The sequence below is a fragment of the Pongo pygmaeus genome, chromosome 20 (assembly GCF_028885625.2).
Source record: "Pongo pygmaeus isolate AG05252 chromosome 20, NHGRI_mPonPyg2-v2.0_pri, whole genome shotgun sequence".
Taxonomy (NCBI): domain Eukaryota; kingdom Metazoa; phylum Chordata; class Mammalia; order Primates; family Hominidae; genus Pongo; species Pongo pygmaeus.
Window position 1 is genome coordinate 54867866 of NC_072393.2, and position 21134 is coordinate 54888999.

At 54.7% G+C, this 21134-nt stretch overlaps 3 protein-coding genes across 17 annotated transcripts; 1 reads left to right on the forward strand and 2 right to left on the reverse strand.

Annotated features, from left to right (window-relative positions):
- Positions 1–54: 54 nt before the first annotated feature.
- Positions 55–6275, reverse strand: IZUMO1 (izumo sperm-oocyte fusion 1). 14 transcript variants are annotated; one of them, XM_054463082.2, is made up of 10 exons: positions 6196–6244; positions 4942–5249; positions 4531–4605; positions 3769–3855; positions 3491–3511; positions 2726–2806; positions 1485–1585; positions 1065–1218; positions 578–755; positions 136–305 (listed from the first exon to the last, which is right to left on the reverse strand). In XM_054463082.2, the coding sequence occupies exons 2-10, from the start codon at positions 5174–5176 to the stop codon at positions 185–187; spliced, it is 1053 nt and encodes a 350-aa protein (XP_054319057.2). In that variant the 5' UTR covers positions 5177–5249; positions 6196–6244; the 3' UTR covers positions 136–184. The 14 variants fall into 14 exon arrangements, with proteins under 14 accessions (XP_063513363.1, XP_063513361.1, XP_063513360.1 ...); XM_054463081.2 differs by having other exon boundaries at positions 6044–6233; XM_054463083.2 differs by lacking the exon at positions 6196–6244 and adding an exon at positions 5751–5800.
- Positions 6276–7320: 1045 nt separating this feature from the next.
- On the reverse strand, positions 7321–12942 carry FUT1 (fucosyltransferase 1 (H blood group)). 2 transcript variants are annotated; one of them, XM_054463068.2, is made up of 3 exons: positions 12614–12942; positions 12177–12407; positions 7321–10567 (listed from the first exon to the last, which is right to left on the reverse strand). In XM_054463068.2, exon 3 carries the CDS (start codon positions 10563–10565, stop codon positions 9465–9467), a length of 1101 nt encoding a protein of 366 aa, XP_054319043.1. In that variant the 5' UTR covers positions 10566–10567; positions 12177–12407; positions 12614–12942; the 3' UTR covers positions 7321–9464. The 2 variants fall into 2 exon arrangements, with proteins under 2 accessions (XP_054319043.1, XP_054319042.1); XM_054463067.2 differs by having other exon boundaries at positions 11775–12407.
- Positions 12943–15501: 2559 nt separating this feature from the next.
- Positions 15502–17633, forward strand: FGF21 (fibroblast growth factor 21). The gene is made up of 3 exons (XM_054463091.1): positions 15502–15901; positions 16339–16442; positions 17239–17633. The coding sequence occupies exons 1-3, from the start codon at positions 15667–15669 to the stop codon at positions 17527–17529; spliced, it is 630 nt and encodes a 209-aa protein (XP_054319066.1). The 5' UTR covers positions 15502–15666; the 3' UTR covers positions 17530–17633.
- The last annotated feature ends 3501 nt before the right edge of the window (positions 17634–21134 follow it).

A 21134-nucleotide genomic window follows, 5' to 3' on the forward strand; every position in this document is an offset into this window, starting at 1 on the left:
ATTCCTTGATTCTGGAATTATATCTCAGTCAGTTGGTCCCCTCCAGGAACCAAGAGTCCCGGTTTCCCGCCCTTCCTCCCTCAGGCCGGAGCCCATACCCAGACCTCTCCTCTCGGGGAACCAAAGGCTAGAATCAGTCCCGTCCCGGGGAGTGAGTCAGATGCTTAGACAATAAGATAAATCTTTATTGGTGCTTCGAATCTGTGGCCTTTTCTTTTGAGACCTGGGTTTGCTCGGCCGCTCCGCTGCCAAGGCCAAACAGTGAGGACTTGATGAAATCGATCACCTTCCTTCGACGAAATATCCTAGGAGTGGGAGTGGGGTGCAGATCATGGAACCGGTTTGGGTACTAATTGTGTGGGGGACACCCCTCCCAACCTCCCCCTTTGTGACCTTATTCTAGCAATTATCTAAGCCTCGCCCTTCGAAGTCCTCCTATTCAAGCCCCCCGGAGTCCATCCCCAGGAAAGTCCTGCTCTCAGGCCTCAGTAGCCCCCAGACCAGCTTCTGCGTTGGGTTCCTGGAAGCCCCGCCCCTTACTCCAAGCCAAGCCTGCCTTCTGCAATGGGTTGCTCACGCAAAGGTAAGGCCGGTTATCAGTGCTAGGGAGCCGCAGATCAGCAGCCCCAGAAGGCGGCTTTTCAGCATTTTCTCGGGCTTCAGAGGCTGGAGGGTTATGGACGACTCCGTGGTCGCCTCCCCCGGGGTTACGATATTTGGAGAAGGTTTTTCCTCCTTGATCCTTTCGGGCAACACTGTTAGAGAAAGCGTAAAGAGCAGTCCTGGCAGGGCGTGGAGTTCCTGCCCTGGCAAAGGCAAGCCCGTCCCAGTAGCCGGCCATCCCAGAGATAATCACGCCTTCAACAGTGTCAAGCCTGAACACACCCAAGGGAACCCCTGTCCTCGGGGCCAGAGGCCACGCCCCCGGCAGGAAGCCACACCCCGTGCCCCGAAACCACACCCAACAGGAAGTCATGCCCCCATCGCCAAGGCCACGCCCCGCCGCGGACCCCAGCTTTCCTGGGCCCTGAATCCTACACTTCTCTCAGCCCCACAGCACTGACCTGTGACGTGAAAATTGATGATTGTGGCTGGGCTGGAATTCACAGAGCCCAGCTCGCAGCGATAGCTGCCTGCATCCTCTGGACCCACCATGGGCTTGGTCAGGGTGGCCTCTTTCCCCTTGGACACCAAGGTCTCCGTATTGTTCCCCCAAACCTAGACCCAAGCTCAAGGGGTCACTGAGGCCTGAGGAATTCAGGGGTTGGGGGAGTACAGGGGTGAGAAGATCACAGGGCCTCAGTGTGGGAGGTGAGTGTCCAGGGTGTCACTGGTCAGGGCACGGGGTCCCCAGAGGTCTGTAGAGACCACAGCTAATAGACCACCCTCCTGGATCATGAGAATCGTGGGTGCAGGCCCATAGATCCAGAACACAAGTATTGTAGTCTAGGGAATTCAAGGGTTACAGAAGTTGAGGCCCTCACCCTGTAAAAGCTGTAATCAGTGAGGCCTTTGGAAGCCTGATGCCAGTTTAACTCACAGTCCAGGATCATGTCTTCCATTTGAGGAACCTCCACATTCCGCTCTGGGGGTGGGGGATGACCACGGGACACTCTTTCATGATTCTGTTTTTGTTTTTGTTTCTGTTTTTGAGATGGAGTCTCGCTCTGTCGCCCAGGCTGGAGTGCATTGGCGCGATCTCGGCTCACTGCAACCTCCGCTTCCTGGGTTCAAGTGATTCTTTTGCCTCAGCCTCCTGAGTATCTGGGACTGCAGGCGCCTGCCACCATGCCTGGCTAATTTTTGTATTTTTAGTGGAGACAGGGTTTCACCATATTGGACAGGCTGGTCTCGAACTCCTGACCTCAGGTGATCTGCCTGCCTCAGCATCCCAAAGTGCTGGGATCACAGGCATGAGCTACTGTGCCCGGCCTCCTTCACGGTTCTTTACCCTCCCCTAATCCTCTTACATTTGTTGTAACCCCGTCTTTTCTCTTCTTTTCTTTCTCTCTCTCTTTTTTTTTTTTAAACGAAGTCTCACTCTGTCACCTAGGCTGGAGTGCAGTGGCACGATCTTGGCTCACTACAGCCTTTGCCTCCCGAGTTCAAGCAATTCTCTGCCTCAGCCTCCTGAGTAGCTGGGATTACAGGTGCCCACCACCATATCTGGCTAATTTTTTTGTATTTTTAGTACAAAAACTGGTTTCACCATCTTGGCCAGGCTGGTCTTGAACTCCTGACCTTGTGATCCACCTGCCTCGGCCTCCCAAAGTGCTGGGATTACAGGCGTGAGCCAGCATGCCCGGCCTCTTTTTTTTCTTTTTTAGACAAGGTCTCACTCTTTTGCCTGGGGTGGAGTGCAGTGGTATGATCATAGCTCACTGCAGTCTCCAACTCCTGGGTCCAAGCAATCCTCCTGCCTCAGCCTTCCAAGTAGCTGGGACTACAGGAACGCAACACCACACCTGGCTAATTTTTAAATTTTTTTGTAGAGGTGGAGTCTGGCTATGTTGCCCAGGCTGGTCTCAAACTCCTGGCTTCCTGATCCTCCCGTCTCAGCCTCTCAAAGTGCTGGGATTATAGGTGTGAGCCACTGTACCTGGCCTAAACCCTACCTTTTCTTGTCTACTGCCCCCACACCCCCATCTAGGCTCTCTCTAGACTGCCTCTTCTCTCGCCCCACCCCACCTGCACCAATTCCTCCTGCTGGGTCCAGTTCTCTCACCCCCGCAATCGTAGGACTTTCGACAAGCGTGAACCTCCTTTTTGCAGTTCTTGCACCAGATCAGAGTTTGCAACATCACACCTGGAGGGGCAGGGTCGTCAAGGCTTGTACTTGCCCACTAAGGGGCATGGCTAAAAGGAGAGGTCAGGGCTAAGGGCTGGGGCCAGGTCATCTATGACATTCCTAGATGTTCAGACAAAGGGACAGGACCAGGACGCAGGTAAGTAGGAAGTGGGCTCCAACAAGGCTCAGTAAAGAGTGTAAGTAGACTCTTTACTTACACTGTAAAGCCACTGTGGTGGCTTACTCTTGTAATCCCAGCACTTTGGGAGGCCGAGGCGGGCGGATCACAAGGTCAGGAGTTCAAGACTAGCCTGACCAACATGGTGAAACCCCATCTCTGCTAAAAATACAAAAATTAGCTGGGTGTGATGGCGGACACCTGTAATCCCAGCTACTCAGGGGGCTGAGGCAGGAGAATAGTTTGAACCTGGGAGGCAGAGGTTGCAGTGAGCCGTGATCGTGCCACTGCACTCCAGCCTGGGCGACAGGGTGAGACTGTCTCAAAAAAAAAAAAAAAAAAAAAAGAATGTAAGTAGAATATGACCTGCTCCCCAAGAAATCCACGTTGGAGAAAGAATACTGGAGACCCAGGAACCTCTCCAAGGCAAAGAATGACAAAACCACCAGGATCCAAAAAGGCGAATGGGGAGGTTGACTATTCAGAGGGTAAGATGAGGGTTAACTTCTGTAATCTGGACTCACCACATTTGTTGGGACAGTAAGCTGTGTCAAAAGAGAAAAAAAGAGAGCGAGAAAGAGATGACAGAGTCAGATTTCTAAATGAAAGACGATGGAAGAGGGGGTTTGGGGAAGAGCTGGGCTTTGGGCTCTTGGGTTCGAGGGAGAAAAGACTTGGGTCTGAAGGAGGAGGCAGTTGGAGAAGCTGAGGAACTGGGCTTGGAGAAGTAAAGGTCTGGAGACAAGGACTCTTGGATAGTGGAAAGAGGAGCTGGGGGACACAGACTCCCATCTTCTCTCACCTTCTTTTTGGAATCGAGCAACATAGGTGGCAAAGGTTTCCTTTTGCAAGTGCAACATCCAAAATAGCTCCTTCACGAAGAGATCGCCTGGGAAGACACAGGAACCCCCAATCCCATGTGTGAGGTGTTGGAAGTTTACTTCTGCCTGCAGAGTCTGGCAGTCTACTTCCTGGCTTTCTCAGGAAAGGGCACTAAAATTGACCATCTAACATAATGCCAGCCGCTGGGCTAAGCAATGCATATTTTGGGGGATGGGGGAGGGTCTTACCCTGCCACCCAGGCTGGAGTGCAGTGGTGCAATCGTGGCTCACTGCAGCCTCAAACTCCTGGCCTCAAGCAATCCTCCCGCCTCAACCCCCCAAGTAGCTAGGACTACAGGCACACACCACCATGCCCAGCTAATATGTATATGTATGTGTATTTTTTGTAGAGACAAGGTTTCACCATGTTGGCCAGGCTGGTCTTGAACTACTGAGCTCAAGCAATCTGCCTGCCTCAGCCTCCCAAAGTGCCAGGATTACAGGCCTGAGCTACCGTGCCTGGCCAGCAATACACATTTAAACTGAACAACTGAGAAAGCATTTTAGAGCCAAGGGAGCTTCAAAGTCCTTTGCTCGAGGCCATACAGCTAGGAAGTGGCAGAGCAGGCATTTGAATCTAGGCAGTCTGGCTCCACAGCCTAGTATCTGACCAAGAGACCAAGCATCCCTAATGCTGGCTTCTCTGAGAGATTCTGGACTCCCATCCCCTTGGTGCATTTACCTTTTACATCACTGTCTGTGATGCGTTTCAGATCCTTCAGCAAACTCCAGGACCCCTTTTGCAGTGTGGCCTCATCTGTCAGAGGAGATATAACCCCAGATTCCAGCCTTACTGTTTCATTGGCGCGCCTAATCTTAGAAACTACAATACCCATAAGGCCATTGGGCAAGGATAAGCCTGGTTAAGGACTCAGCCGCCCGTTGCCTTGTGGGAGTTGTAGTTTTATTACATAAAATTGCCTACTAAGGATAGGGAAAACAGTATTTACTAGCCCCGGGGAACCTCGGAATCTGCATCTCAGCCTTCTCCATTCCCGAATCCCGGAGACCCTGCTGACAGCCTCTTCCTCCCCCTGGTCTTATCTCCCTCCTTTCCCAGGACCCAGGGGTCCGTGGTCCCCCCTGCCCTCACCAACGACCCCCATATAGGCATCCTCATTAAGCGGCAGCTCCTGGAAATCCTTCACGGCGTTCTCTACTCTGTCCATCATGGCTTTGTGATGCTTCGCATCCAGGTGGCCAGGCAGGTAATCTTTCTCCAGGGACTTTAGCGCCAGCACGACAGACGGGTCACATATAACACACCCCTCGGCAGGAAGCAAGCAACGGGCCAGCGCCGCACACAGGAAGGTAAAATGCGGCCCCATTGCAGCCGGCGCGCACAGTTCCCGAAGACCGTTAGGAAGGGTGCTCTCACCCCAAACCGAGAGCAGGAGAACGCTAAACGGAGAAAAGCCAAAATCCATCTTAAGAAATCCCACTGGGCCGCCTATCCATGGGGTCCGCAAACCTCGAAAAGAGGATCTTCAGGAAATCTCCAAATAAAGAGAACCTATGTCCTTCATCAAATGCCTCCGAAGTGTGAAACTGAGCCCCAATCCAGGAGACCCCAAATTTAGGGTTCTCACGGAATCCCAACTGAGAGATCAGAAAAACTATTAAACAGGAATCACTCGTAAGTCCCCAAACTCAGGACCTGGAATCTCCCAACCCCATGCGCCCCTTCCCAAAATCCCAAACTATGAAATTTTCCAAGTCCCCAGATTGACGTGATCCTGAACTCCAACCCTTAAGTGCAACACTGAGGCACTCCCCCGCCAGCCCCTCAAAACCTGTTGAACCTCAAGCTGAAGATTCAATGCCCAAACCAATAAATCATCTAACACAGACCCAACCAGGATATTATCGAACTCGGAACTCCTTCAAAACCAAAACACATACCAGATTCCTAGACCTGAGGACCCTACTAACACTTAAGCAAGACTCCATGCGGTCCTTCAGACCCAGGGGGCCCTTGTTCACCCTTCCCCAAAACTAACGGGCTCCCAATTTGCAGGGCGCACCCTTCTGCTCAGAAAATGGAACCCCGATGCATCCTAAACAGTGATGCACCCTAAACAGCCGCTCCCCGACCTCGGTTCCTGATTTGTGGCTTCTAACACTAGGGTTCATTGACGAGCCCGGTCCAGGTTCTGAGGGCTTTTAAAGAGGAAGCCGGGGTCATGACCACCTACGCTAATTTTCCCAGGGCTAAAACCAAGGATTTTGTTGGGGACGAGGGTAAGGTTGGTTGCATGAAATCGAGAGCTTTTCGACGGGGGTCTGAGTCACGGACGATCCCCTCTCCACAAGGAACTCCTGGAACCACCCTCTCCGAGCTTCTCACGTAGGAGCCCGAATTCCTTTATAGATATTCCTTGGGGTATTCCTCGGCCCCACCCAGAAACCCAACTCTGTCTGATTGGACTGCAACAAAGGGAGGCCCCGCCTATCGCTCCATGACGTCACAGAGGCTGCCGCCTTTTTGGACTAGAACTTTCCCAGCATCTACCGAAGAGGAAGCCTCCTGACTGCTCTGGCTTCCAGAGTCAAGGAGCGGACTCAGGCCTTCAGCTTCCTCCCCTCTCCTTGCCCAAGGACCCAGGCTTTGGGCTAGATCCGGACCTCCAGGCCGCTGCCGCCCCCACCGCGGTCCTTGGAAACGGCTGTCGAGCCACGAAGTGGACGTTTTGGCCCTAAGACTACGACTCCCAAAATGCCTTGGGGCCTCTTTCTCTGCAGCTGACTAGCGCTGCCAACCTCATAGCTTTCCGGGAAATGTAGTTCAATGATAATCCGCTCCCTCCGCCTCTTCTCCCTACGCGGAGGTCCCAGTGGGAGGAGAGGACTGGGGCCCAATACTGAGGGTCCAGGAGTGAGCAACTGGGGGCTCAGACGTTTGGGTCCTGGAAGGTCTGTCTCTCCTGTGTGATTGAAACAGGGCACCAGAAAAACAGGGACCACAACTCACACAAGTCCAGCAACAGGCGGCTGTCAGATCTAAGTAGGAACAGTACTCCCAATCAGGAGTAATAAAAATCCTCAGGGCCGGGCGCGGTGGCTCACGCTTGTAATCTCAGCACTTTGGGAGGCCGAGGCGGGCAGATTGTCTGAGGTCAGGAGTTCGAGGCCAGCCTGGCTAACATGGTGAAACCCCGTCTCTACTAAAAATACAAAAATTAGCTGGGCATGGTGGTGCACGTCTGTAGTCCCAGCTACTCGGGAGGCTGAGGCATGAGAATCACTTGTACCCGAGAGGTGGAGGTTGCAGTGAGCCGAGATCACGCTACTGCACTCCAGCCTGGGCCACAGAGCAAGACTCGATCTCCGAAAAAACAAAATTAATTAAAAAAAATAGAAGTCTTCAGAAGTGCCCCACCTTTTCCTCCACTCTCTTACACACACACACACACACACACACACACACACATACACGGTGGCTCTGGCTCCAAAAAAGCTACAGAGACACGGGTTGGTGTTGTAGACTTTTAATTCATACCTCCTGCTCTCTCACCCGTGGCAGCTGAGTTGGGAACAGTACTGTAACAATTGTAACTGTAACTCCCTGATAAGCCTACAGGCATGGGGTCTGGATGAGTAGATAGGGGGTGTGATCAGAGCTGACTATGTTTAAGGTTTCTTCTTTCACCCTCCAAACAACAGCAAGGGGCTCCTGAGATCGCGACAACCCTGTCCACCTTGGCCAGGCTTCGTGCTCCTGCCTGGAACTGAGGCTGGGTCCAGGGTCTGCATACTTTTAGATCCTTTTATCTCAGACCTGCCCAAAGCCAGATGTAGTGGTTCTGGGAGTTCAGGGACAGACAGTGGTTAGCAATGAGCACAGTACCTGCCAGCTTGTCACAAGCACAGAGGGTGTGTTTATACCTGCACACTTCCAGAAAACAGATCCCAGACCCTCAGCGGCCCACCTGCAGACAAAGACCAACTTCCTTCGTTGTGAGAGGCAACCTGAACTCAAACCCAATATATGGAACTCTTGGCAGTTTATGAGCTTAAAAAAAAGTGGCTCTGGATCCCTGGACAGTTCTGCTCCAGAAGCTGCACCATTTTGGCAGTGATCCCTCACCCCACGTTCACATTTTAGCCTGTCTGCTCAAAACAAACAAAACAAATTCTTTGAGGGGCTGTGGGGCTGGTTGGACAGAGTCCCGCTCTGCTCACCAACTACCCCAGCTTTTCCAGAGACTGAACAGAGCAAGACGCTGGCCAACTAGAGGTTTGTTTTCCATCTCAATTTTTCCAGCAATGGTGGGACATTCATTAGATGCTACAATTAGGTTGCACATTCATTAGATTCTTCACTTGGCCAGGTGTGCTGGCTCACGTCTATAATCCCAGCATTCTGGGAGGCCGAGGTGGGAGGATTGCTTGAGCCCAGGAGTTCAAGAACAGCCTGGGCAATATCACAAAAATTTTAAAAAATTATCTGGGCCAGGCATGGTGGCTCAAGCCGGTAATCCCAGCACTGTGGGAGGCCGAGGTGGGTGGATCACGAGGTCAGGAGATCGAGACCATCCTGGCTAACGTGGTGAAACCCCGTCTTTACTAAAAATACAAAAAAAACTAGCCGGGCATGGTGGTGGACGCCTGTAGTCCCAGCTACTCAGGAGGCTGAGGCAGAATGGCATGAACCCGGGAGGCGGAGCTTGCAGTGAGCTGAGATCGTGCCACTGCACTCTGGCCTGTGCTACAGAGCAAGACTCCATCTCAAAAAATAAATAAATAAATAAATAATTTTAAAAAAATTATCCGGGCCGGGCACAGTGGCTCACGCCAGTAATCCCAGCGCTTTGGGAGGCCGAGGCAGGTGGATCACAAGGTCAGGAGATTGAGACCATCCTGGCCAACATGGTGAAACCCCATCTCTACTAAAAATACAAAAATTAGCCGGGCATAATGACGTGTGCCTGTAGTCCCAGCTACTCAGGAGGCTGAGATAGGAGAATCGCTTGAACTCAGGGGGCGGAAGTTGCAGTGAGCCAAGATCACGCCACTGCACTCCAGCCTGGGTAACAGAGCGAGACCCTGTCTCCAAAAGCAAAAACTACAAAGATTCTTCACCTTAGTTATCTGGATTTCCAGAACACCATCCTGTCCATAAGGGCCCTGCAGGGTTCTTCACAGGCATCAAACCTGGTCCTCTCTAGAACAAGTCTCCCTCTAGAATCACTCCAGAAACACAGAAGGGGACTTGGTGAATGCTTGCTCTGGACCAATCATATGTTCCTTCAGTCTTTGGAGGACCCAGGGGAGAAGTAACCCCTCTTCCAGAATAGACCAGAGGGAGAGTTCCCCATTCCTGAGAGCAGCCATCTGGAAGTACTGTAGATATGGGCTGGGAAGAGCAGGTGGGCACTGTGGCTTCTAGAACTGCCTGCCAGCCATCATGAAAAGATGTTTTGCTAGTTCTAGAATGTTCTGACAGTTCCAGAAAGGTCCCCCTTCTCTCCAACTCTCCCAACTGGAATTGCTCTGGATACAGGCACCCATTTGCTTCAGGAACACCACAAGCTTCTCCAGAAGATGCCAGGCCTCTGGAGCAATGTACTGCTAGCTCTAGAAAGATCAAGCGATTTCAGAAAGTCTCCCTGGCTCTCAAGGCTTAGCCAATGTCCAGAGTGGAGACAAGTCTGCATTAATGCCCACCCACTCGGGCAGGAAGGCGGCCTCCGGCTTAAAGATCTTCAGGAACTCAGAGTCTGGCAGGGTGAAGTTGGCCAGGTACACAGTGTCTCCGCCAGCCAGGTAGGCAGCCCAGAAGCCGAAGGTGCCAATGGTCATAATGGTGTGGTTGCACTGTGTGAGCAGGGCAAAGTCTTTCCACGGTGTAGCCTCCTGTCCATCGCCAGCAAACGTCACATCACCCTGGGAGGTGTCGATGTTTTCTTTACACCACTCCATGCCATTGCTGGTGACCACAAAAACGGGGGCTTCGTGCCGTGCCCGGAACCAGTCCATGGCCTGCCGGAGGTAGGCGCTGTCGCCCACCACACCCTTCCAGCGCTGAGGCATAACCTGCAGGTAGTCCCCACGGCGCACGTGGACGCCGACAAAGGTGCGCGGGGGGTCCCCCGTGCGGCCCAGGCGGAGCTGACCCAGCACACTCTGCGCCTCTTCCCGAAGGTGGTCGTGCAGGGTGAACTCTCTGCGGATCTGTTCCCGGAGATGGTGGAAGAAAGTCCAAGAGCAGGGGAAGCCAGAGAGCTTCAGGAAAGGATCTCTCAAGTCCGCGTACTCCTCCGACATCCAGTCGTGAAGCTGCAGCTCCCGCCACGGCGTGCGGCTGTCCACCTCTGGGGCCAGCACGGGCAGGGTGATGCGGAATACCGGGGCCAGGGCTGCATGCATGGCGGGCAGAATAAAGGCCCGGCGGCCGTTGAGCTGGGCCAGAGCCAGCAGCGTGGCATACTGTCCCATCTGGTTACCAAACCGGCCATTGGGGTAGACAGTCCAGGTGCCGGAAAGGGAGGCAGGGTGCTGGGGACAGGAAGAGGAGGCGTTGGGGCCCATCGCAGTACCCGGCAGGCAGAAGATGGCCACTGGGGGTGTCACCAGGCGGCGGTCTGGACACAGGATCGACAGGCCTAGGCCATGTGGAAAGCTGTCTTGGTAGATATGGAGGAAGAAGGAGATTACAGAGAGGACACAGACTAGCAGGAAGGCCAGGCAGAGCTGACGATGGCTCGGGGGCCACATGGCTGCAGGGGAGAAAAGGCGAATTAGCAAATGCACAGAGGCTGAGGAGGGGAGACTGAGGAAGGGGGGGCTGAGGAGGGATGTGGGGGAAGGGAGGTGCCTGGGGTGCAGCACTCCTTAGTCCCCGGGAAAGAGGAAGTTAAAGGTTTAGACTCCTGGGGCTGAGGTAGGGAGAGCCTGAGTCCTAGGTTTCAGGGATGAGAGCCTTGGAATTTCAGGGCATGGGGATTGGAAGACAAGTGGTTTTCAAGATAGCCATGGTTTGGCTGGGCACTGTGGCTCACACCTGTAATCCCAGCATATTGGGAGGCTGAGATGGGAGGATCCCTTGAGCCTAGGAGTTCAAAATCAGCCTGGGCAACAGAGCACTTTTACAAAAAAATTTTAAAATTAGCTTGGCTTGGGCCGGGCGCAGTGGCTCACACCTGTAATCCCAGCACTTTGGGAGGCCAAGGCGGGCGGATCACCTGAGGTCGGGAGTTCGAGACCAGCCTGACCAACATGGAGAAACCCTGTCTCTACTTAAAATACAAAATTAGCCGGGCATGGTGGCGCATGCCTGTAATCCCAGCTACTCGGGAGGCTGAGGCAGGAGAATCGCTTGAACCCGGGGGGCGGGGGTTGCGGTAAGCCGAGATCACGCCATTACCCTCCAGCCTGGGCAACAAGAGTGAAACTCCGTCTCCAAAGAAAAAAAAATTAGCTTGGCATGGTGGCACATGTCTGTGGTCTCAGCTACACCGGATGCTAAAGCGGGAGGATCCCCGGAGCTCACAATGAGCCGCGATAGCCCCACTGACTGCACTCCAGCTTGGGCTACAGAGAGGGACGCTGTCTTTAAAAAAAAAAAAAAAAAAAAAAAAAAAAGTGGTCCAGGTTCCTGCACCTTTTCTGAAGGAATCTCGAGTCTCCCCTCCTGTAAGGTCCGCTGATACTGGACTCTTCCACCAGCCTGTTTCTCAGGAGTACCTGTCTGTGAGGCGCAAAATCGACCACAGAAGTGGTGATGGGAAACGATAGTTCAAGTAAAACAAGAGAGGCTGGAGGGTTAGGAGCGGAAGGAGCATCTTGGTTCCTGGAGGAGTAATGGCTGGGGAGGTGGCGGAGACTTCTAGGGCCTTAGGAAGACCTGGGGAAGAGGTTGGGGGTGCACCTCCTGGCTCTGAAGGAGTTGTTCCTGGGTCCCAGGCACCGGCAGTCCCCACTTACCCGAGCTGCTTGCAGGTGGCAGATCCACAGTCCGCTCTGCGTGGCCGGAGCGCACCCTGCGCAAAGGCAGGCCGCATCCGGCCGCCCCTGGAACGCCAGGCGTCCGGCTATCCGGCCCGGCAGCCCTCCCCTCCGCGCAGCCTGTCCGGACTGGCAGCGAGGGCTTGGGGAGGAGAGGAAGGAGAGGGCGCGGCCCGGAGTTTCGCAGCGTCCGTCCTCCCGGGCCGGGCGGATGGCTGGAAGGTGGAGCCCCGCCCGTAACTTGGCGCCGAGCCCCAGCGCCCGGGGCTAGGGCGATGGCCCCCGGGCCCACCGCTCCCCAGATCGGGGATGCAGGGGACCGCGCCCTGTCCCTCCGCCCCGGCATTGACCCGCGCGAAGGCTTCACCCGGGGCAGCCTACCTGGCTTCTGAGCAGCCGCGGCATCATTGCGTGGACCAGGAGACGGAGCGCCCAGTTGCAATGCTGGAGCCGGGAGGTCCAATCCGCCGCCCTCTCCCTTCCGGTGCCAGGGCTTAGAGTCGGCCCCCGACACCTGGGTGCTTCGAGCCTGGCCACGCCCCAGGGGCTGGGCAGGGCCCCCGCACCTGGTCCAGGCGAGTGGAGCGATCGTCCGCCCTCTGCCGCGTCCTCCTGGGGGATAGAGAACCTGTTTGCCAGGCTGCCGCCGGAGCGCGCGAGGGCCTCCAGCCTGCAGGTGCCCCCGCGCCCACCAGGGTCTCCGATCTCCCACACCCCCCGCCTCACCGTCGACACTCAAATTCCAGAATCCCAGCCCCTAGTCACTCCTTTTGGGGAATTCTAGGGTCCCGTGCCAAACTGCTACTTTCCAGACCTACATTGCACCGAGGCAACCATTCCAAGGCTGGAGACCGGAGTGGAACAGGGTCTGTTTCCCATGCCGTCAGCGGGGACCGTGGCTGCCGGCGCCAGAGACAAAGGCCTCTGCCCGCTTGTCACCTAATTAAAGCATTTTCTCTGGTCCAAGGCCCACCTCCAGCATCGCCAACCCCGAGCAGGGCAGGCTGATGTAGGGTCCAGCCCTACGGGGCTTTGCGGGTGGGTGTTCTTCCCCTGTGCAGAGAGGAGAGATTGTAAGAAATAAAGACACAAGACAAAGAGATAAAGAGAAAACAGCTGGGCCCCGGGGACAACTACCACCAAGACGCAGAGACCGGCTGGGCACGCTGGTATTTATTGTATACAAGACAAGGAGGTCAGGGTAAGGAGTGTGAGTCGTCCAAGTGACTGATAAGGTCAAGCAAGTCACCTGATCATGGGACAAGGGGCCCTTCCGTTTTAGGCAGCCGAAGCAGAGAGAGAAGGCAGCATACGTCAGCGTTTTCTTCTCTGCACTTATAAGAAAGATCAAAGACTTTAAGACTTTCACTATTTCAGGCGGGCGCGGTGGCTCACGCCTGTAATCCCAGCACTTTGGGAGGCTGAGGCGGGAGGATCACAAGGTCAGGAGGTCGAGACCATCCTGGCTAACACGGTGAAACCCTGTCTCTACTAAAAGTACAAAAAAGTATCCGGGCGCGTGGTGGTGGGCGCCTGTAGTCCTAGCTATTTGGGAGGCTGAGGCAGGAGAATGGTGTAAACCCAGGAGGCTGAGATTGCAGTGAGCCGAGATCACGCCACTGCACTCCATCCAGCCTGGGCGACAGAGCGAGACTCCGTCTCAAAAAAAAAAAGAAAAGACTTTCACTATTTCTTCTACCTCTATCTACTACGAACTTCAAAGAGGAACCAGGAGTACGGGAGGAAAATGAAAGAGGACAAGGAGCATGAGCGTTGAAGCACAGCACCACAGGGTGACTGCAGGCGGGCCTAGATAATACCCAGCCTCCCACAAGAAGCTGGTGGAGCACAGTGTTCCCTGACTCCTCCAAGAAAAGGAGATTCCCTTTCGCCGACTGCTGAGTAACGGGTGCCTTCCCAGACACTGGCGTTCCCGCTTGCCCACGGAGCCCTCAAGCGGCCCTTATGCTGGCGTGACAGAAGGCTCACCTCTTGCCTTCTAGGTCACTTCTCACAATGTCCCTTCAGTACCTGACCCTACACCCGCTGGTTGTTTCCTGGTTATATTAGTAATACAACAAAGAGTAAAAATAACAGCTAATGATTAATAATGTTTACACTAATGATTGATACTGTCGATGATCATCTATATCCAATTCGTATTATAACTATTCTTATTCTAACTATTTTCTTTATTATACTGAAACAGTTTGTGCCTTCAGTCTCTTGCCTCAGCACCTGGGTAATCCTTCCCCACAGACTGACCCTTGCATTCAAGATACATCAATGTCAAGGACTCAGGAGTTTGACTTGATTCCCAGAAGTTGAACCATCATCTCCCCAGGCTCAGGACTCCCAGCACCCAGACCCTTCTGCTCACACCCAGCAGTCCAGGCCCCCAGACCCTCCTCCCTCAGACCCAGGAATCCAGGCCCCCAGCCTCTCCTCCCTCAGATTCAGGAGTCCAGACCCCAAGCCCCTCTTCCCTCAGACCCAGAAGTCCAGACTTCAGCCCCTCCTCCCTCAGACCCAGGAGTCCAGGCCTCCAGCCCCTCCTCCCTCACACCCACAAGTCCAGATCTCTAGCCCCTACTCCCTCAGACCCAGGAGTCCAGACCAAAGTCCCCTCCTCCCTCAGACCCAGGAGCCCAGGTTCCCCAGCCCCTCCTCCCTCAGATCCAGAAGTACAGGCCCAGACCCTCCTCCCTCAGACCCAGGAGTCCAGACCCCCAGCCCCTCCTCCCTCAGACCCAGGAGTCCAGGCCCCCAGCCCCTCCTCCCTCAGACCCAGGGGTCCAGGCCCCCAGCCCCTCCTCCCTCAGACCTAGGAATCCAGACCTCAGCCCCTCCTTCCTCAGACCCAGGAGTCCAGACCCCCAGCCCTCCTCCCTCAGACATAGAAGTCCTACCCTTGCACCCTTAGGGGCTCCAGGAAATTAGCCAACCTGTCTTCCCTCTGGGTGCCCACTCCAGGGCCTGGCTTGGCTGCCACCTCCAGTCAGGGACTCTCAGCCACCCCTCCCCCCAGGTTATTTCAGGAGCACCTGCCTGGGCCTGGGATGGCTTCTCTGGTGAAAGAAACACCAGGATTGCATCAGGGAGGAGGAGGCTGGGATGTCCAGGGTCTGAGTGTCTGCGCAGGGACAGATGAGGTTGAGGTTGGCCCACAGCCAGGTGAGAGGCTTCCAAGGCAGGACACTTGTGTCTCTGCTGCGGTCGCTTCTTTCATACAGCAGTTGCCACCTTGCTGAGGATCAAGGAACCTCGGTGTCAGATCACACCCTCCCCCCAAACTTAGAAATTCTGATGGGGCGCAGAAATTTCTCTTCTTCTGCGTGATCTGCATAAATGGTCCAAGAGGTGGTTTTTCCAGGAGCCCAGCACCCCTCCTCCCTCCGACTCAGGGGCTCGAGACCCCAGATCCTTCTCTCTGAGACTCAGGAATGTGGGCCCCCAGCCCCTTTCACCTGGGTCCCAGCTAACCCGATCCTCCCCTCCCTCGTCCCCTAGACCCAGGAGTCCGGCCCCCCATTGAAAGGACCCCAGGTTACATCATCCATTCAGGCTGCCCTTGCCACGATGGAATTCTGTAGCTCCTGCCAAGTGGGTCAAATATCATGGTTCAGGCGCAGGGAGGGTGATTGGGCGGGCCTGTCTGGGTATAAATTCTGGAGCTTCTGCATCTATCCCCAAAAAACAAGGGTGTTCTGTCAGCTGAGGATCCAGCCGAAAGAGGACCCAGGCACTCAGGCCATCTGAGCAGCAATCTGTGAATCTGCTCACCTGGACAACTGGAATCTGGCACCAATTCTAAACCACTCAGCTTCTCCGAGCTCACACCCCGGAGATCACCTGAGGACCTGAGCCATTGATGGACTCGGACGAGACCGGGTTCGAGCACTCAGGACTGTGGGTTCCTGTGCTGGCTGGTCTTCTGCTGGGAGCCTGCCAGGCACACCCCATCCCTGACTCCAGTCCTCTCCTGCAATTCGGGGGCCAAGTCCGGCAGCGGTACCTCTACACAGATGATGCCCAGCAGACAGAAGCCCACCTGGAGATCAGGGAGGATGGGACGGTGGGGGGCGCTGCTGACCAGAGCCCCGAAAGTGAGTGCGGGCCAGAGCATGGGTCTGAGGGAGGAGGGGCTGTGGGTCTGGATTCCTGGGTCTGAGGGAGGAGGGGCTGTGGGTCTGGATTCCTGGGTCTGAGGGAGGAGGGGCTGGGGATCTGGACTCCTGGGTCTGAGGGAGGAGGGGCTGGGGATCTGGACCCCTGGGTCTGAGAGAGGAGGGGCTGGGGGTCTGGACTCCTGGGTCTGAGGGAGGAGGGGCTGGGGATCTGGACCCCTGGGTCCGAGGGAGGAGGGGCTGGGGGCCTGGACTCTTGGGTCTGAGTGAGGAGGGGGCTTTGGCCTGGACTCCTCCTGGGTCTGAGGGAGGAGGGGGCTGTGGGCTTGGACTCCCAGGGCTGGGACACAGCTGGGTGGTGGGACAGAGCCGGGTGGGAGAGGTCCTCTAAGCACCTTGTCGCTTTCTCCCCTTAGGTCTCCTGCAGCTGAAAGCCTTGAAGCCGGGAGTTATTCAAATCTTGGGAGTCAAGACATCCAGGTTCCTGTGCCAGAGGCCAGATGGGGCCCTGTATGGATCGGTGAGTTTCCAGGACCCTCCTCACCACCCACCGTGCTCCTCCTATCTGTCATCCTCACAGCCTGGGGTGCCGTGTCTTGCTCATCCCCCACCAAGAGCCAGACTTGATTCTATTTGCTCTGCACGCCCCCAGCTGCAGCCTTTGGAGGTTGAAGTTGTTGTCATCAACGTTTGCAAGATCAGGAAACTGAGGCCCAGGCCGGGGCACCACTGACCTCAATCATGTGATGTGTGGATGCCGGAGTGGCCTGAGGCTCAGGTTATTGGGAGTCTCGTGATTCAGTAACCCCTGCTCCTGCCCACACGGCCCCTGTGTGCATGGCTCATGCTGGGCACAGGGACACTCGGGGAAGCCATGGCCAGTAAAGTGACCAGGACGTTGAGTGCTAGGGAGACCCCCCGCCTGGCCTTAGAGAGCATTGATGGCTCTGAGGGCTGGAATGTTCTCTGTGAAGTCTGAACTGGGAGGCAGGTCCCTGCAGGAGAGCGCTGGGGTAAAAACAAAACCTGCCTTTGCTGTTTTGTTTCCTAGAGGAGAGGCTGGGGCCTGGACCCCTGGGTCTGAGGGAGGAGGGGCTGGGGCCTGGACCCCTGGGTCTGAGGGAGGAGAGGCTGGGGCCTGGAACCCCGGGTCTAAGGAAGGAGGCGCTGGGGGCCTGGACTCCTGGGTCAGATGGAGGAGAGACTAGGGTCTGGACCCCTGGGTCTGAGGGAGGCAGGGCTGGGGCCTGGATCCTGGGTCTTACATTAGGAAAACATAGAGGAACCCTGTCTCTGATCCTGTTTTTGTACCCTAGCTCCACTTTGACCCTGAGGCCTGCAGCTTCCGGGAGCTGCTTCTTGAGGACGGATACAATGTTTATCAGTCCGAGGCCCATGGCCTCCCGCTGCATCTGCCGGGAAACAAGTCCCCACACCGGGACCCTGCACCCCGAGGACCAGCTCGCTTCCTGCCACTACCAGGCCTGCCCCCCGCACCCCCAGAGCCGCCCGGAATCCTGGCCCCCCAGCCCCCCGATGTGGGCTCCTCGGACCCTCTGAGCATGGTGGGACCTTCCCAGGGCCGAAGCCCCAGCTATGCTTCCTGAAGCCAGAGGCTGTTTACTATGAAATCTCCTCTTTATTTATTAGGTTATTTATCTTATTTATTTTTTTATTTTTCTTACTTGAGATAATAAAGAGTTCCAGAGGAGGATGAGAATGAGCATGTGTGAGTGTTTGAGGGAAGACATGGCATCTGTTTCATCTCCCTTGCCCTGGACAACCTCCTTTACACCTCCCCTCACGTGGTCCTAGGGTCCTGGCTTCCCGCTGGGCCTCACTTTTCTTTCTTTTTTTAATTTCAGATGGAGTCTCGCTCTGTCACCCAGGCTGGAGTGCAGTGGCGTGATCTTGGCTCAATCCAACCTCTGCCTCCCAGGTTCAAGCAATTCTCCTGCCTCAGCCTCCCGAGTAGCTGTGATTACAGTTGTGTGCCACCACACCCAGCTAATTTTGTAATTTTAGTAGAGATAGGGTTTCACCATGTTGGCCAGGATGGTCTCCATCTCTTGACCTCGTGACCTGCCTGCCTTGGCCTCCCAAAGTGCTGGGATTACAGGCTTGAGCCACCATGCCCAGCCGAGCCTCACTTTTCTACTCTGCTAAAGTGTCCTCAGGGACTCTGGACTATCCCTGCTCTTTGAAAGGACAAGACTGGCCGGGAGTGGTGGCTCACGCCTGTAATCCCAGCACTTTGGGATGCTGAGGCGGGCGGATCACTTGATGTCAGGAGTTCGAGACCAGCCTGGCCAACATGGTGAAACCCCATCTCTACCAAAAATACAAAAATTAGCCAGGTGTGGTGGTGCACGCCTGTAATCCCAGATACTCGGGAGGCTGAGGCAGGAGAATCACTTGAACCCAGGAGGCGGAGGTTGCAGTGAGCTGAGATCAAGCCATTGCACTCCAGCCTGTGCGACAGAGCAAGACTCAAAAAGTCTCAAAATAAATAAATAAATAAACAAATAAATAAGCCCAGGCACCATGGCTTACGCCGGTAATCCCAGCACTTTGGGAAGCTGAGGCAGGTGGATCGCCTAAGGTCAGGAGTTAGACTAGCCTGGCCAACATGGTGAAACCCCGTCTCCACTAAAAATACAAAAACTAGCCAGACGTGGTGGCGGGCGTCTGTAGTCCCAGCTACTCGGGGGCCTGAGGCAGGAGAATCACTTGAACCTGGGAGGTGGAGGTTGCAGTGAGCCGAGATCACGCCACTGTCCTCCAGCCTGAGTAGTACAGTGAGACTCTGTCTCAAAAAAAAAATAAATTAATTAAAAAAATTAAAATAGCCAGGCTCGGGGGCTCACGCCTGTAATCCCAGCACTTTGGGAGGCTGAGGCAGGTGGATCACGAGGTCAGGAGATAGACTATCCCGGCTAACACGATGAAACCCCGTCTCTACTAAAAATACAAAAACAAAATTAGCCGGGCGTGGTGGCGGGCGCCTGTAGTCCCAGCTACTCCGGAGGCTGAGGCAGAATGGCGTGAATCGGGAGGCGGAGCTTGCAGTGAGCCGAGATCACGCCACTGCACTCCAGCCTGGGCAACAGAGCGAGATTTCGTCTCAAAAAAAATAAAAATAAAAAATAAATATAAAAATAAAATGAAAGAGCAGGACTTCTTTCTACAATCCCTCAACTTGTCTGAGCATTGTGTAACTATTTCTCAGAGCTACTGCAATAACAGGGGAGCTTTTACGAGGTGACACAGCACACTCACATCCTCATGGGCGATGTAGTTTTCTGGCATTATTTAGCAGCAGGAATGAGATCTGTTGGGCCTCAAATCTGGGACAAGGACTCCTGGGTCCTGGAGTAGGTTTGGTGCTAGTGTAACACCCAAGTTCTGGGGAATCAGTGGGCTGGACATCCGGACACCTGGATCACAGGAGAACTGGGGACTGCAGACTTAGGCATCCTGGTCTGAGAAAAAAGGGGCTGGAGGGTGGGAGTTTGGGTTCTCAGGAAAAGGAGCTGAAACCTGGAATTCTTCCATCTGGGTCCTTATGAACTTTTTAATATTTATTTATTTATTTATTTATTTATTTTTTCTGAGATGGAGTCTCGCTCTGTCACCAGGCCCGAGTACAGTGGCGCAATCTTGGCTCCCTGCAACCTCCGTCTCCTGGGTTCAAGCGATTCTCCTGCCTCAGCCTCCCGAGTAGCTGGGACTACAGACAAGCGCCATCATGCCCGTTTGTTTGTTTGATTGCTTGTTTGTTTGTTTTGAGACAGAGTTTCACTCTTGTTGCCAAGGCTAGAGTGCAATGGCATGATCTCGGCTCACCGCAATCTCTGCCTCCCGGGTTCAAGTGATTCTCCTGCCTCAGCCTCCCGAGTAGCAGGGATTACGGGCATGCGCCACCATGCCCGGATAATTTTGTATTTTTAGTAGAGATGGGGTGTCTCCATGTTGGTCAGGCTGGTCTCGAACTCCCCACCTCAGGTGATCCGCCCGCCTCAGCCTCCCAAAGTGCTGGGGTTATAGGCGTGAGCCACCACGCCTGGCTGCTTGTTTTTTGAGACAGAGTCTCGCTCCGTTGCCCAGGCTGGAGTGCAGTGGCACAATCTTGGTTCACTGCCACCTCTGTCTCCTGGGCTTAAGCAATTCTCAGTTCTGGAGTAGCTGGGATTACAGGCACCACCACTACGCCCAGCTAGTTTTTGTGTTTTTAGTAGAGATGGGGTTTCACCATGTTGGTCAGGCTGGTCTCAAACTCCTGACCTCAAGTGATCTGCCCACCTCGGCCTCCTAAAGTGCTGGGATTACAGGCGTGAGACACTGCACCCGGCGTTTACTTTTATTTATTTATTTGTTTGTTCGTTTGTTTGTTTATTTATTTTTGAGACAGAGTCTCTCTCTGCCGCCCAGGCTGGAGTGCAGTGGTGCGATCTTGGCTCACTGCAACCTCCAACTCCTGGGTTCAAGTGATTCTCCTGTCTCAGCCTCCCGAGTAGCTGGGATTACACGTGTGTGCCACCCCTCCTGACCTGGACTTCAGCTGGGACTCCTTCCATGGGGGTCCTTATGTAATGAGTGTCATAGATTCCAGTCCTGGCAAGCAAGTTGCCTGGTCTCGCTCCCCTCACACAACCGAGATTTCCATATTGTTCTTCAAGCCACTTCCTGGTAGGAAGGAAGCTGGCCTGGGCCAGCCCTGGCTGCTGCAGCCCAGTGGGAGTTGTCATCCTGGACCCTTATTTTAAGTCCAAAGTTCAAGTGAGAAAAATATCACAGTCAAAAGGACCTAACTGTGGGTGGCCGAGGGTCACTGGAGGGACTCGATGCCCAGAAAAAATGAAAGTCACCATTTGTAGAAAGTGCAATTTTCAACTCTGATCACACAAGCCTGGCTCAGTCAAGGGAAGGAAATAGAATTTGAAATTTCCCAAAGCTCCCGAGCAGTGGTTTAGGTCCTGGGGGTGACTCAGGTGAGACGTAAGTTCCTTGTCAGAAGAGACCACCTACTGCTGTCAAGGAAAGGCGAGGTGGCCAGTGTGGAAAGGAGGAGGGAGCACTGGGCACCATCCTGACCCGGTTCCCACCCGTCCGCCATGCCAGGCCAGAGACCAGGAGACACAGACCCAGAGGGAAGGGAAGAGACCAACATCCAGAGAGAAGGGGGGACAGGGACCTGTTGGGGGGGGTCAGA

Excerpts from the sequence above, each read along its gene's own strand:
- IZUMO1 (XM_054463081.2), bottom strand. The coding sequence starts at position 6,105 with ATGCAACCAACCTTACCCTCGTCCCCAACAAAATCCTTGGTTTTAGCC. Across the intron at positions 5,250-6,043 it reads TTAGCCCTGGGAAAATTAGC|CGTTCTCCTGCTCTCGGTTT; the intron begins GTAGGTGGTCAT and ends TTCTCCGTTTAG. Across the intron at positions 306-577 it reads ATAACCGGCCTTACCTTTGC|GATATTTCGTCGAAGGAAGG; the intron begins GTGAGCAACCCA and ends TCCCACTCCTAG.
- FUT1 (XM_054463067.2), bottom strand. The coding sequence starts at position 12,141 with ATGCCGGGGCGGAGGGACAGGGCGCGGTCCCCTGCATCCCCGATCTGG. Across the intron at positions 10,568-11,774 it reads GCCACCTGCAAGCAGCTCGG|CCATGTGGCCCCCGAGCCAT; the intron begins GTAAGTGGGGAC and ends TCTCCCCTGCAG.
- FGF21 (XM_054463091.1), top strand. The coding sequence starts at position 15,667 with ATGGACTCGGACGAGACCGGGTTCGAGCACTCAGGACTGTGGGTTCCT. Across the intron at positions 15,902-16,338 it reads TGCTGACCAGAGCCCCGAAA|GTCTCCTGCAGCTGAAAGCC; the intron begins GTGAGTGCGGGC and ends TTCTCCCCTTAG. Across the intron at positions 16,443-17,238 it reads ATGGGGCCCTGTATGGATCG|CTCCACTTTGACCCTGAGGC; the intron begins GTGAGTTTCCAG and ends TTTGTACCCTAG.